Source organism: Aulonocara stuartgranti (assembly GCF_965226115.1).
Source record: "Aulonocara stuartgranti genome assembly, chromosome: 5".
NCBI classification, from domain to species: Eukaryota; Metazoa; Chordata; class Actinopteri; order Cichliformes; family Cichlidae; genus Aulonocara; species Aulonocara stuartgranti.
In genome coordinates, this window is record NC_138943.1 from 33,845,820 (window position 1) to 33,860,722 (window position 14,903).

Below are 14,903 nucleotides of genomic sequence, written 5' to 3' on the forward strand. Positions count from 1 at the left end.
GAGCTGCTGATTCCTGCCCATTCCTGGCATCGGTGAGAGTCTGCTGTTTGTGGGATCAGAGTTGCTTCCTCTGCATTTGCTAAATTTGCCCAAGGTTAATTAAAATCATCTGGGTGTCGTCTTACCTAGTTTGGGGTCACTGTGTCCAGACCCCTTTTTTGGGGGCGGGGGGGAATGGAGTGAAAGATGAACCCCGGTTCCAACCTTCAGCCACGCTCCTTTCTTCCTTTCCTGCTCAATAGAAACGTGAATTTACTACTGCCAAGTGTAGCTGATGGGGGAGGGCCAGAGTTGAAGGGTGTCGAGTGGATTTATCACTTCTCTGAAAATGTGTTTGCACACAGGGGTGTCACTATGAAGTCGAAGAATAAGGTGGGGGTCGGTTTCCTGAGACAAATCACAGTGATCAGATTTGGGTCATTTCCCATGTCACTCATGACATGATATGTCGGAGAAAATGGCCTTTGGGGACAGACTGAAACAAAGATTCATTGTGTGGAAAGACTTTATGTCCCTGCTTTTCATTACGTTTTACCTTCTTTTGGGCCACGTTGGTCATGTCCTGCACCCAGTGACTTGACATAGATCTGGAAATGAAGGAAAAGTGAACTCTGCTGGCGTAGAAGCTGTGTGTGAAAGCTGCTGTTTTCAGTCATTTTGATTACAGTAAATAAACTAGCTTTTCAAGACGGAATAATAAATGGCCTGTGACAGTCAAGGGAACCAAAAGCCAGAAAATGAGTCTGACACCATGCAAGTGGCTGTATAAGGATGTACTTAGGACTTCACTATACTATGGTAAGATGGCATTATTATACAATCATCTATCATATATGATATCTGTGTATTTAAAAAAGGCATGTCAAATTCACTGTGGACCACACACAGCCCACTTTGATCTTAATTTTAAATCCCTGTGATAATTTCAACAGTACATCTCAGTTTCTCCGCATGATAAAGAAATGCTGCTGTAATCTATTACTATGACATGCTGGGCTTTTATTAAAAAAAATAAATATGTCAAATTACAGAAGAAGTTTTGGTAGCTCATTCCCGAGACTGTCCTGAATTTATAAAACAGAAAGTTCTTGTGAATTCACTGATTTCTTTTCACTTTGAATATATATATATATTTTTATATATTAAAAAAACATTTCTGTAGTAGATAGTTAATAAAACAGGAGGTTTTGATGAATTTAATTATTCATATATTACTTAATTACTTGTAGTATGAATGGTGTGGGGTGGTCTGTATCAGTAGGGAAAGCTGTAAAACCTATGAAAGTGCAGTCAAAAGGTACTCTGACCCCCCAGGTCATTTAAAAAAATAATTTACATTTAGATTCTATTAAGAGTTTCAACTTTCAGTGGCAGCATCACAAAATAATACATCAAGTACTGATAATTTTTGGCATATTCACATTCACATCAATGAGCTTAGCCTGTAACGCTGAATCCCGACTTTACTTAGTGTTGCTGCTTTCAGCTCTTTGTTTTGCTTTGGCTGTTTTTGTTCAGTCTTGCTGCTCTTGAAAAACCTTTGAAAACTTCGATTGGCAGAACCGAACATGAGTGAGAAACACTGTGGAGAATTAAGCAGCTAAAGAGTCACAGATGAGTAGCTTCCTCAGGGGCTGCTGAAGAACAGAACAGATCTACAGGAGGGAGATTATAGTGCTTATTTTAATCGTGTGGCTTAAAGCAGACTGCAAATGATTGTTTGTTGACTGTGTAACTCTTGCACAATCAGACACTTTTTGTGCATTACGTAATCATTAGGATTGTGATATATTAACCTTCTGACCCTGACGTCTCATCACTGGTAATGACCCAACCCAGTCCCTGTGTTTTGGAGAAGAGTGTTTTCAATGTTAGCCTGACAGCACTAGTTTAGGGTTGGAGTCATTGTTGATGATGGGTACTTTGGTTACGGTTGGTTATAGTATATCACTTTAGGTTAATAAAAAATAAAAATCTGGTTCAAAAACTGTTTTTCTCTGATAAATCGATTCAATTCTCAGTGTTACATGGAACTTATGGTTTTATGTGCAACAGGAAGTCTGCATAAACTGTTCTTTTAACAGCTTTCAACAGCTTTCAAAAAGGTAAGGCTCAGTGAAAACGTAGTGATGATGTTGCGCTTCTCTTTGCCCAGTGACAAGACAGAGGTTTACTTGGGAGGCGAAAACTCCGTGAGCCTGACCTTCAATGCCAGGAACGAGGGAGAGGGAGGTGCGTACGAGGCTGAGCTCTATGTGGCGCTTCCCCCAGAGGCTGACTACAGCGGGATAGCACGCAACAACGTGGTGAGTCGGTGGCGTTTAAAAGGAGGTTTAAGTATCACGGTCAGAAGCACCGTGTTTTTTCATTCAAATGATAATTATGCATAAAAATGCTTTAATGCAAATAAAATGTGGAAATTATTTTGACTTTGCATAAAGTCAAAGGTCACTTTGCCATCGTAATGTTACGCTAAAAGAGTTTTCTCAACCTGACGCCCTCCTTGTTGAGTTAAAGCCGTGAAAGAACGTGAATACACTTACTACGTTTTGAATACATTTTTTGAAAGCCCTGAAATGCAGCTGGTTGGTAGAGTCACACTCTAACTCTAGTCAGAGTTTTGATTTATTATTCTAACAACTCGTGAGACTGAAGAAGTCACTTGGCTGAGTGACGAAACGTTTCTCACACTGAAAACGCTACGTCCAGATGAATCTTCTTTCCTTACCTGGATAGCTGAGCATGCATCAAGACAACAGCTCTTTAGCTTTTACAGCAGTACACTTAATAAAGTTAAATACATGATGGAGTTTTATTTCTTTGTGTCCTTTCCAGAGCTTGACTCAGCTGACCTGCAGCTACGAGGCAGAAAACCAGACCCGCTATCTCGTGTGTGATCTGGGAAACCCCATGAAGTCTGGTACCAGTGTAAGAGCCAATAAGACCCACATGTTATTTTTGGCCTTTCCCACTCTTTGTGTCTCAGTACAATTAAGCCAAGTTGACTTGCCTAATTCATACATAAGCAAACTCGACATGTTTTCTCACCGACCTGATAAAACCTGATAAACATTGCTTTTGTGTTGAAAGAGTTTTCATTCCTTGTTTCCAAAGTGGGCGTCTCTAAGAAAAAGAACCCAGACTCTATTTAACACATTTATTTCCTTTCTCATGTTCCCTGAAATAACTGCGTGAATTTTCTGTGGCTGTTTTTGTAGCTGTGGGCCGGTCTTCGCTTCACCATCCCCAGACTCAGTGATACTTACAATACTGTTCAGTTTGAGCTCCAGATACGAAGGTAGGCCACTTTTTAGGGATTCCAGTTCAAGTGGGATGGGGTATCTTTGGCAACTGCATACCAGTGGAGCAGATTTTAATCCAAAGTATTCTCTTAATTCTTATTATAAGCTACATACAGTTTTTTTTAACAAAAAATTCTTTAGGGCAACCAAGTAAATCTGTCATCATCACTGTTATTGTGATTCTGTGGTGTAGTGGTTAACACATTTGCATAATGATCCTCGGTTTGATTCTGGTAGGACGAACAGGAGTCACAAAGCCACTTCAGGGATTAGTGTACTCTTAGTGCTGCTCTGAAGCTCAGATAAATAGGAGGGTTATGCTGGGAATGGTATCCAGTGTAAAATCTGTGCCAAATCAAATATGCACATCCATCTGAAACCCCTCAGGAAATAACAGAGCAGTTAAACATACATACTACTAGTGCTAACTCATGCTGAAGTCAACCTCAGCTGATGTCATTGCCAGTCCACACCAGCTGACTTCTTTCTACACATGGTAAATCCCATATAGGGCATGCTATTAGGCTGCTTTAGCTGCTTTCAACGTTGCTGCACCTCAACCCCAGCTCCTTGATCTATTCAGTTCAGTTTTATTTATACAGCACAACATCAGTCACCTCAAGATGCTTTATATTGTAAGGTGGACCCTACAATAATACATACAGAGAAAACCCAACAGTCATATGACCCCCTATGAGCAAGCACTTTGGCGACAGTGGGAAGGAAAAACTCCCCTTTAACAGGCTGCTGTCACGATGCCTGCTCTGTTCTTCCTAGGATTTTTTTGGAAGGGTTGAAATTTGGATTTCCATTGAAACCAAAACAAATTACACAATGTGTCAATAAAGACTTTCAACCTGAATATTTCATTCATGAAGACTTGATGTCTGAGTTAAGTGATCCCTTCATTTTTTGAGTAGCATTTAAGTTGCTGCAGATGGAAACAGCCTGTTTTAGTGATCCTGACTGAACCGCGGTTAATGTGGCTGCGTTGTAGTGATATCACACCAGCAAACATTTTGATGTTGAGAAGGTGATGGTGATCCACATCTAGTCTTCCAAACTGAAAGTTGTACTAAGTTTGGAAATTCTTAACCTGAACAAACTGAAATTGACAAAACACGCTTCATTGAGACAAGAGGAAGAACGCCAAGAAAAAAATGTTACTCATCCTACCAAAAAAAGGGACTGTGGACCTGGAAAGTGACCTGGATACTCTGGCTCCTCTAAAAATAAAGGCTCCATATGAGAAATACTCAGCAACGCGTACCTTAAAGCAGTTAACCTGTAAGCTGGAGAGGAAATGGCATCCTGCTAATTTAAAAGATCTTTTTTTTTAGCTTGGAAAAAGAGTTTGTTGCTCTATTTCTGTGGAAAGTGAACAAGATTTTCTCCAGCAACTAGAAAACACCTTTTGTAAAGTTAGAACATCTTACGATTTGTCACTGATTCAGTGCTGAAAACAAGAACAACCCCAGGTTTATTTAGTCAGAGCTTCGTTGAGCCAAATACTCTTTGAATCTGAATTAAAATGACTTTGTTCACAAGTAAAATTTTAACCATTAAAGAAAAAAAAAAGATTCATAATGAGCAGCTACTTCCAGTACTACTGATATTTATTTAGACTCATTCTCTCTGATTGAACTTTCTGTAATAACTTCAGTAATTACTTCCTCCAAACCAGCAATGCATCTACTAATGTGGGGTCTTTATGTTGTGTGTTTGAATATTAAATTCAAATTCAAATTCAAATTTTATTTGTCACACACACACAACCATACACAGTATGACATGGGGGTGAAATGCTTGTAGCTGTACAATGCCCGACCATTAAATGACAGAAGAAAAGTTTTACAATATTTACAATTTACTACAAAAATTTACAAATTAACTTAGGAATTTACAGTAAAGAATGTGCAAATAGCAGAAGAGATTATAAAGATAAGGATTATAAATTATAGGAATTATAGGATTATAGGAAATGTGTGGTGGTGCGTGTGGTGACGTGTGTGAGAGTCCAGTCTTATAGTGACGTGTTGGGAGAGTCCAGTCCTACACCTGGTTCAGGCCCCGAATAGCCTGGGGGAAGAAGCTCCTCCTCATTCTCTCTGTTTTGGCCTTAAGGGAGCGGAAGCGCTTCCCAGACCTCAACAGTGAGAAGAGTCCATTGTTGGGATGGGAGAGGTCCATCATAATCTTCCTAGCTTTGGACTTGCACCGCTTGGTGTAGATGGACAGCAGGTCAGGGAGCTCTGATTGAATGATGCGTTCTGCCGAGCGCACCACCCTTTGCAGATCTCGTCTGTCCTGATTGGTGCTGTTCCCAAACCAGGTGCAGATGTTTGACGTCAGGACGCTCTCGATGGTGCAGGAGTAGAAGTTCTTGAGCACCTTCAGTGGCAGATGGAAGTCTCTATTAGCGTGCAAAATAACTTAAACTCCCACTGGTTAAATAATACCTCATGTGAAAATACATGTTCCTACTGTGTTATCCAAATATTTTTGATTCATTTTATCTTGTAGGGTTTTTTGGTAGCATTTGCAAAGTTAGTTTTATATATATATATAAATATGTTTAATAACTTCTCAGCTCGCTTCACTAAAAGTCTACAAAATTCAGGTTTGTAAAGCTGTTTAATGCTTCTTGATCAGGTGATCAGGGCTGTTTCAGTAACATTACGTTTTTGTGGTTTGTTCTAGTAAAAATGCAAATAACTCTGAGAGCGAAGTGGTGTTTTATGAGCTGAAGGTCTCTGCCATGGCTGACATCATTCTCCAGGGGTGAGGCTTCACTTTAGACACATAACTATGACATCATTTTTCTTAACCTTCATTCTTGCCAAGATAAAAGTGTGACTGTGCCGTTTGCAGTGTTTCTCGGCCAGACAAAGTCATCTTTCCTCCTCCCAACTGGACTGTGCGACAGGGTCTGGGGGAGGAGCAGGAGATCGGCCCTGAGCTTCAGCAGGTCTTCGAGGTAAAAATAACATCTACGATACACAAGAAGCTAGTCCTATCACGTTTGCACACTGAAACATAGAAGAGTAATACATTCAAAATATTCACCAACTTTTAATGTGAGTATAGTAGTGTTGGTGAGCTTAAATTAATAGTCGTGTAAAATAGGAGCTCGGCTATTTCACTAAAACATTTTGCACTGTGAAAAAGAAGCTAACATTATCTTCTGAGGCTTAAAACGTCAGCTGTGGTTACAAAAAAAGTACACATAGGTGCCAGTGTTCACAGGAATGACTGTCCAAGAGCTGCATCTCAGACTCTACAGGCCTCAGTTAGCATGTTAAATATTGAAATTCATGACAGTACAATTAGGAAAAGACTGAACGTCTTTTAAAAAACAAATTGTCTCTTCTCTCCAGCAAGAAAATAGAATGGTTACAGTTTTGTAATGTTGCATCTAAACGAACCAAAAGACTTCTGAAACAAGGTGGTGACATTTTGCCATAATGCGCAGTGGCATATTTGGAAAATACCTCAGACCAGATGTCAAACACGGTGGTGGAGGGTTGATGATTTGGGCTTGTTTTTTGGAATATTGGAGTCACCAAGTCAGGCATGAACTCCTCTGTATAAATATTCCAGAATAAAATCTCAGGCCATCTGCCTAACAGACAGATCAACAACAGGAAAATGATAACAAGCATAGCAGCAAATCTACAATAGAGTAGTTGAAAAAAGAATCAAGGTGTTGCAATGGCTGAGACAAAATCCAGACCCCAACCTGAATGAACTGCTGTGCATAAACCAAAGCCTGTAAACCTCCAGCAACGTAAAGAAGAGTGGGTCAAAATGCCTCCACAGCTATGTGAGAGACTAAAAGTTAATACTGCTTAAGGTTGTTCTACAAGGTAAATAGGGAGCTGTTCATAAGCCATAATCATTAGTTTTTCTTATGCTCTTTCTGTATGTTTATGTGTTTTAAATGATCTTATTCTTCATTTTGTTTTATTTTTACTATTATGTGTCATTACAAAAAGTTGCAAATCTTCAAACTTGAGAGCCTGAAAGATCCTGGACTTTTTCAGATCTGTGAAGATCTGAGGAGTTCAGTTCTAAAACAAACTGGCAGGTGATTAAACTCTAGTGAGGGAATTCCTCCTTCTAACGTCACCATCCAGAAAAAGGAGGCGTCCTGAGTAACATTCCTGTGTAAAGACCGAAGCATCAATCGTCAACTGATTATCACTGCAAAATTACCACACTCCTCAGCGACACTAACACTTATGAGACCCCCATAAGCAGATACAAGAAGAAAGTCATGCATATGCAGGGTGTAACATCTCGGTGTAGGCATCAGTATGTATGGTGGTCAGTAGCTTTTTCCCTTTTAAGCTGTTGTATGCAATTCATGTCTTTCATCTAGTAGCTGCTTGTGTCTTACATTAAGAACTCATAAGTGTTGCTGTAAAATATTACCACACTCCTTAAATTGTTGAAAAGTGTGGTCATTTTGGAGTGATAATCAGATGAATTGAGAACAGCACTGCACCTCCCCTTGTCAGCTGGTAATATTGAGATGCGTCGGTCTTAACTAAGATGTGCGATAGTCTTCTTTTCCTTAAAAATGTGGCTACAAGGGGTTTCAAAGTGGGTCTCCTCCACTAGTGGATAATAACCTGGGTGCGTTTGTTCACAAGTAATCTGGTAGGATAAATCCAGTCAGAACGGATCCTGAAACCTGTTCAAAGGGAAAACAGGATTACCTGATTGGATAAGATCAGATAATCCAATAGTTTTTGGGTTTTTAAAAAAAATCTAGATCAAACCTCCAGTTTGTCTTGTTCATTTCTTCTTTTGAACAACCAGGACAAAAGTGAACTGGATGACATGATCCATGGAAAGGAAAAAGCCGGTTCATTTTATCCGGGCTACATCTGTTGAACAACTGGACCACTTGTTTTAGAACTGAAGAGAGGTGAAACGTTCACAAACCAGTCCAGTCGGCTTCTTTTATTAAGCTCTCAAGACTATCATGACGTGGATGGCTGTGCTGGCGCGCTTGATACAGTCAAACATTGCTAATGTCATTTCACGCGTAGGACTTGTGTTTCCTTTTACTAAAATCACAATGCAAGGGAGTTTGTTTGTAAAGTGCAGTACACAATGTACAGTGTACTAAAAGAAGACACAGTATAACATGTTAAACTCTTTCTCAGTTGGTGAATAACGGTCCCAGTGTGGTGAGCCAGACATCTTTAGTGGTGAAATGTCCCCTGAAGGCTCATGGTCACTGGCTGCTCTACCCTCTGGAGGTGGTCACTGAGGGTCCTCTCAGCTGCTTCTCCAAAACAACCTTAAATGCACTGAAACTTAAGGTGAGGACACACACTTACACCTTTGTTGTTAGTCTATTCTTGACTGTGAACACTGGCTTGTGTTTGCTAATGACTCCTAATGTATTTATGTTTACAGCTTCAGCCTGGGGCAGTAGAGGGTCCAGCATCACTGAAGTCCAATGTTGAGCACCGCATCCAGAAGAGGGACGTGCACAGAGATCCTCTGGCTGAACAAGGAAACCTGGTGAGACATTACAGAATATAGAAATTCAACCTGTGAAGGAGTTTTACAGAGAACATGTACTGTTCTTTGATTAATGAATGGAAATGCTTGATTACAGATTCTAGCTGCAGCTAACTCAGCTTAAAGCCATCAGGAGCTAAGCAGAGTCTGACATCTCTGTGCACTTCATGCCAAACCTTCACTGTAGCACCATAACCTATGTATAGCCTAGCTTAGCACAAACACACACAGCAGGGTAAGTTCGTAGCAAACCTAGCTAAATTCAAGTTTAAACTGAATATCCAACTTTATTCCTTCTTCTGCAACCTTGTGACAACATTTGCTCCTCATCAGTGGACGTCATGTGTCCCTTAAAGACACGGGTCATGTTTGTCTCTGTCCTCAGTGTCTGACACGTGGGTGGAGAGTAGTGGCGAGATTAGCTTGCAGATCCCAAACACTTTAAAACAAAAGCTCTTTTGTTGGGTGTCGAGTCTCTCTGAGTTTCTACGGGACTGTGTTTACTGTAGTGTTCAGTGGTATTTACACATGTATGCAATGCACTGAAACCAAAAGATGCAAATGAGACTGCAGAAAGGAGTAGCTCTGCCTTTTCTTGTTCTGATTCGATTGTTTGTTTCAACAGAGGAAATGGAAATAAAGATGATGAGCTCTGGTCAACATCGACAGCTGCTTGCTGTAATTGTTTGTGAGAAGAAGTTAATTACGTTTGTGATTTACTGAGTTATTTTTGTGCGGCTGACATTTGACAGCTCATCTCTAATGGCACTCGGATGAAACCAAACAACCTTAGCACACAGAAATGTTTCGAATAAACCGTGCTGCACAGTGGGAATTCTAAAAACTAAAGTATTTTTAGTATTAATGAATTGGTGCTAACTTAATAGAAGTTCACAGGTCAGTGTGAACAACAGTTACACACTCCCAGAAGAAAGTTAGGGCTGCAGAATACTGTACATGTGCATTGTTGGGTTATTTTTAAGAGATAAAAAGCTTTAATTTTGATAACTTGTAGCTTCAGTGACTTGCTGTGGTATGTGACAGTCACTAGTTTTGTTTCCAACATATCACACAGTCTGCCATGCAATGCACGATTGTTGTAGGCAATTCAATTCAATTCAATTTTATTTATATAGCGCCAAATCACAACATAAGTCGCCTCAAGGCGCTTCATAGATACAGAGAAAAACCCAACAATCATATGACCCCCTATGAGCAGCACTTTGGCGACAGTGGGAAGGAAAAACTCCCTTTTAACAGGAAGAAACCTCCGGCAGAACCAGGCTCAGGGAGGGGCGGGGCCATCTGCTGCGACCGGTTGGGGTGAGAGAAGGAAGACAGGATAAAAGACATGCTGTGGAAGAGAGACAGAGGTTAATAACAGATATGATTCAATGCAGAGAGGTCTGTTAATACATAGTGAGTGAGAAAGGTGACTGGAAAGGAAAAACTCAATGCATCATGGGAATCCCCCGGCAGCCTACGTCTATTGCAGCATAACTAAGGGAGGATTCAGGGTCACCTGGTCCAGCCCTAACTATATGCTTTAGCAAAAAGGAAAGTTTTAAGCCTAATCTTGAAAGTAGAGATAGTGTCTGTCTCCCAAATCCAAACTGGAAGCTGGTTCCACAGAAGAGGGGCCTGAAAACTGAAGGCTCTGCCTCCCATTCTACATTTAAGTACTCTAGGAACAACAAGTAGGCCTGCAGAGCGAGAGCGAAGTGCTCTAATAGGGTGATATGGTACTACAAGGTCATTAAGATAAGATGGGGCCTGATTATTTAAGACCTTGTATGTGAGGAGCAGGATTTTGAATTCAATTCTGGACTTAACAGGAAGCCAGTGAAGGGAAGCCAAAACAGGAGAAATATGCTCTCTCTTTCTAGTCCCTGTCAGGACTCTTGCTGCAGCATTTTGGATTAGCTGAAGGCTTTTCAGTGAGTTTTTTGGACATCCTGATAATAATGAATTACAGTCGTCCAGCCTGGAAGTAATAAATGCATGAACTAGTTTTTCAGCGTCACTCTGAGACAGGATATTTCTCATTTTAGAGATGATGCACAAATGGAAGAAAGCAGTCTTACATATTTGTTTAATATGTGCGTTGAAGGACATGTCCTGGTCAAAAACGACTCCAAGGTTCCTCACCGCGTTACTGGAGGCCAAGGTAATGCCATGCAGAGTAAGAATCTGGTTAGATACCATATTTCTAAGCTTTTCAGGGCCGAGTACAATAACCTCAGTTTGATCTGAATTAAGAAGCAGAAAGTTAGCGGCCATCCAGGTCTTTATGTCTTTAAGACATTCCTGCAATTTAACTCATTGGTGTGTGTTATCTGGCTTCATGGACAGGCACAGGGAGACTAACGCTTCCATGAGGAAACTAGAAACCCAGACAGTGTGGTTCATTCATAATCATAAAACACACCAACACTGTTGGTTATATATCATATTTCTACACATATGAACCGTTCATGACCCCTGGAATCATTTATGGATTTCTCTCTTTTGGGGCTTATGGGAGGCACATCTTGTTGGTGTAGGTAGGGTTAGGACAGGCTGTATTCACGATGTGAACCCTACTCAGTTGGTAATTGTTGATTTCAAAGGGACACTTTAGACCCTCTTGGCTTTTTAAAAATATATAGGGTTTGGGTTTAGGGCTGGGGTTTCACTGACAATGACTTACACCTCACAGGGTTAAACTGAAAGCTGAAATATTAAATAAACAACAACATTACTTTGTTCAATACACGACTTTACTCATTTACACACATCACAGGAGTTTCAGTGTGTGCTGTGGGGATCTGAGAACAGAGGCATGTGAATTGCCAGCAATCTTCTTTTGATTATATCCAAAGAATGAAGTTCAGTTTTTAGTCAGTGGGATTTTGAATGAAGTTTTCTTGGCGCTCAAACTGGTTCATATCAACTCTGTATAGAGCACCGGTGACTTTGACATCTTATATCATCACTGCACTGTAATCTGCTCTTACTCTGTCACTGTGCTGCCAAAACCATTTAACTGTGTGAGCCTTTCCAGAGGACCCGTCTTATTTTTAGAACATGTTTCAACATTTTAGCTTAATTCAAAGTCATAATAACTGACAATACTAATGCTAAGCATAATACAAAGAAACATAATCTCTGTTTATCCATGTGTTTATATTGCTACAAAAACGACTGCTAGGGTTTATGGTTATGCAGTTATATCACAGCATGTGAGGTATTCTCTTCTATATCGAAGATGGGGCTGTTTCTGTATAGTTCTTACAGGAAATTTGTCTTGAGCTTAGAGTCACTGCCACTCCGAATATTGACTGCCAGATGATGCATTGAAGTGCCAAAGCTCACAAAGTACGGAAGTACACTCAACAAATCATCCTACAAATCAGGAACGTTTAAAAGACTTTTGCAGGCTTCTCAGTCCCTGAGGCTGTGAGAATTAACGCTTAACAGTGAAATTGACAAATGGAAAACTTTTTATCAAACTAAGGAAAGTAAAGCACATGTATGCAAATGCATCATGTAGTAGAAAAATCCTTGCATGGTTTTTTTTTGTTTAAATTGCTGTTGTGAGGGCAGTAATTAGTCATTAGTAATGAAAGAAATGACGGTGAATGGTTAACTGGAATGTGCTGTGCCTGCTCTGTCCCTCTGTAGACATGCAGTACAGTGGAGTGCTGGCAGCTGCAGTGTAATGTGGGGCTGCTGCAGAGAGGACGAAGTGTCATCCTGACTGTACGCTCAAGAGTCTGGGCTGAAACGTTCATGGAGGTGAGACTACAGGTCTTTGAACTCTGCATTACTGCTCTGTAGTGTCAGTCATGTCTTTCAAGTTTGAGAAGAAGAAACTCAACTAAGGAACAGACTAGAGCGGATGAAGGCGAGAACCTGCAGGAGTCTGTGCTCATGCTGCCCTCTGTCGACCGACAAAAACAGACAGTGTGTCTCATCCACATTAGATCATTATTCATACCTAACAGTTTTCCTAATGAACTTAATAGGCTTTCTACTGTTAATTGTGACATTTTATAATTAAATTTTGAGCCTACTACAACCCACAGTACAGAGTAGATGATGTATGGAACGATAAACTAATATTTAAAGAAATAGTACGAAACTGATTTCGCAGAAATCACAGAGGCTTTTGATTTTCCTTAGATACAAAAAAGTTTCCTCATTAAACTTTTGTTTATCGATCGTCCACAGCGAGCCTATAAGCAGTACACGCTGGAGTGCTCCGTTCACTTCAGCGTGGACAGGATGCCGTATTCTGTTTCTCCCACATTAAAGCCATCAGGATCCAAAAAGGTAACATCAACAGCTTTTTTCTGTGTTTTTACAATTTCACAAGCTCTTTAGATTTTTCATTTACAAATGAAAATCAGTGCACGGTGGATCAGTTCTGCGGTTTCCTGTTGTTCAGGTGGCGACTGCTGTGATGTGGAATAAACCCAACAGTCAGTACTCTGTTCCTGTGTGGATCATCATCCTGGCTGTTCTAGCTGGGTTGCTGTTGCTGGCCTTGCTCATATACTTACTTTACAAGGTAACAAGGTGTTCAAATACCCTACTTTTAGCATGATCACAGAAAAACAGCTCTGGAATAACTTGGTTGTTACACATTGCAGTTTTTGTAATATTCTTGATAAATATGAGATTGACAGCACTAACCTTCGGGCTTTTCTGCTCTACTGAGTTACAGCCTGAGCCAAAGACCCCAAAAACAGATTTTTGTTTCTTTAGTCAGTTTGTTTACTTATAACTGCTGAAAGCTGTGATCTGAACTAAAGCTGTGCTTGCAGGACACGGAAATTGTAAGATTGTCTTTCAGTTGTTACTGCGGGAACAAAAACCCAACAAAAACCATTACAGAAGCAAGAAAAACAATGTGTTGTAGAAAAATCAGTATGGCTGTCATTAGATAGTGTTTGTGGATTGACCAGATATTGTAAAAGTGACTATTCTTTAAGAGTTGTGAGTTGCATTTTGGGTAAGTTATCAGGGAACAGTGTATTTTTTTACACGTATCAGTTGTGAAGCTCACACGTTATTATTGTTTTGCATCTAATCTCTTCATCCTTTGCTTTAGATGGGCTTCTTTAAAAGATCAGACCCATACGGTACGACCATGGAAAAGGCCAAACTCAAACCCCAGGCGTCCTCTGAAGCTTAGATCTGAACGGAGCCTCCACCTGCAGCTGTTCCAAAGAACTGGAAGTATTGTCGCATTCCCAAAAAAATAACGGAAATTCCTAATTATAAGCAGGCCACCCATTCATGAAGGGACAGTTATGGGTGCTGTATCACTGGAAGATAAAAATGTCTGGTGCTGCACTAAAACATTACAGGGGTCACGCAGTTGGATATGCACTGCTGTTTGTTGGACATTCCTCTGTGCAGTCAGAGACTTTTCTAGAAGCTCATCCTGTCATATTATACTCCTGCATTGACAATAAAGAAACAAATGGACATCCAACAAAAGGCACCAAAACGTCGGTAGTTCATGAATGCAAAAAAAGTGTGATTCAAGCCGTGTTTGTAAGCTTGGTGTTGATGATTTTGAAAATTCCTGCTTATGAATGATGCCTAAACCACTTGTTATTTATGGCACAATGATTTCCTATTGATTGTTGAATGTTGTACTGTACTGTCCACAGGAAGAAAAAATCAAAAAAGCAACGTGCCAAATCTGCAATGTTTAACTTGAATTTTTCTCTCCCATATTGGGAGGTACTTTGTGTATGATGTAATGTATTCATTGTGTTATATTGATGTTGTGGCGCAGAATAAAGCCTAATTTTGTATACCCACACAAGAAGCTATGATCAGCCTTTTACAGCTAGATTGGGCTGCCTGGTAGGGAGCTGGTTAGCACTGTTGTAGGAGCTGCCTGCTCGAGGAAGGAGATTTTGCAGTGGAGTAGGAACACCAGCAACATCACCTCGCTCAACTTCTTCTGCAGGAACCTGCTCACCAAATTAAACCCCTTTCACCCAACTTAATCCCCAAGAGCTCCTTCAGCTATTTTTCTTTTCTTTCTTTCTTTTTGCATTTAGG

At 40.3% G+C, this 14,903-nt stretch overlaps 1 protein-coding gene across 1 annotated transcript in view; it reads left to right on the forward strand.

Moving 5' to 3' along the window:
- The window catches only part of LOC309706751 (integrin alpha-5-like), a 52,049-nt gene extending 37,206 nt beyond the window's left edge, over positions 1 to 14,843 (forward strand). The window contains exons 20-30 of the mRNA XM_082533555.1: positions 2,156 to 2,306; positions 2,836 to 2,928; positions 3,219 to 3,298; positions 6,003 to 6,083; positions 6,174 to 6,279; positions 8,477 to 8,635; positions 8,733 to 8,840; positions 12,504 to 12,617; positions 13,053 to 13,154; positions 13,270 to 13,392; positions 13,936 to 14,843. Coding sequence (XP_082389681.1) covers positions 2,156 to 2,306; positions 2,836 to 2,928; positions 3,219 to 3,298; positions 6,003 to 6,083; positions 6,174 to 6,279; positions 8,477 to 8,635; positions 8,733 to 8,840; positions 12,504 to 12,617; positions 13,053 to 13,154; positions 13,270 to 13,392; positions 13,936 to 14,019 — 1,201 coding nt within the window. The 3' untranslated portion in view covers positions 14,020 to 14,843. The remainder of the gene's footprint in view (positions 1 to 2,155; positions 2,307 to 2,835; positions 2,929 to 3,218; positions 3,299 to 6,002; positions 6,084 to 6,173; positions 6,280 to 8,476; positions 8,636 to 8,732; positions 8,841 to 12,503; positions 12,618 to 13,052; positions 13,155 to 13,269; positions 13,393 to 13,935) is intronic.
- The last annotated feature ends 60 nt before the right edge of the window (positions 14,844 to 14,903 follow it).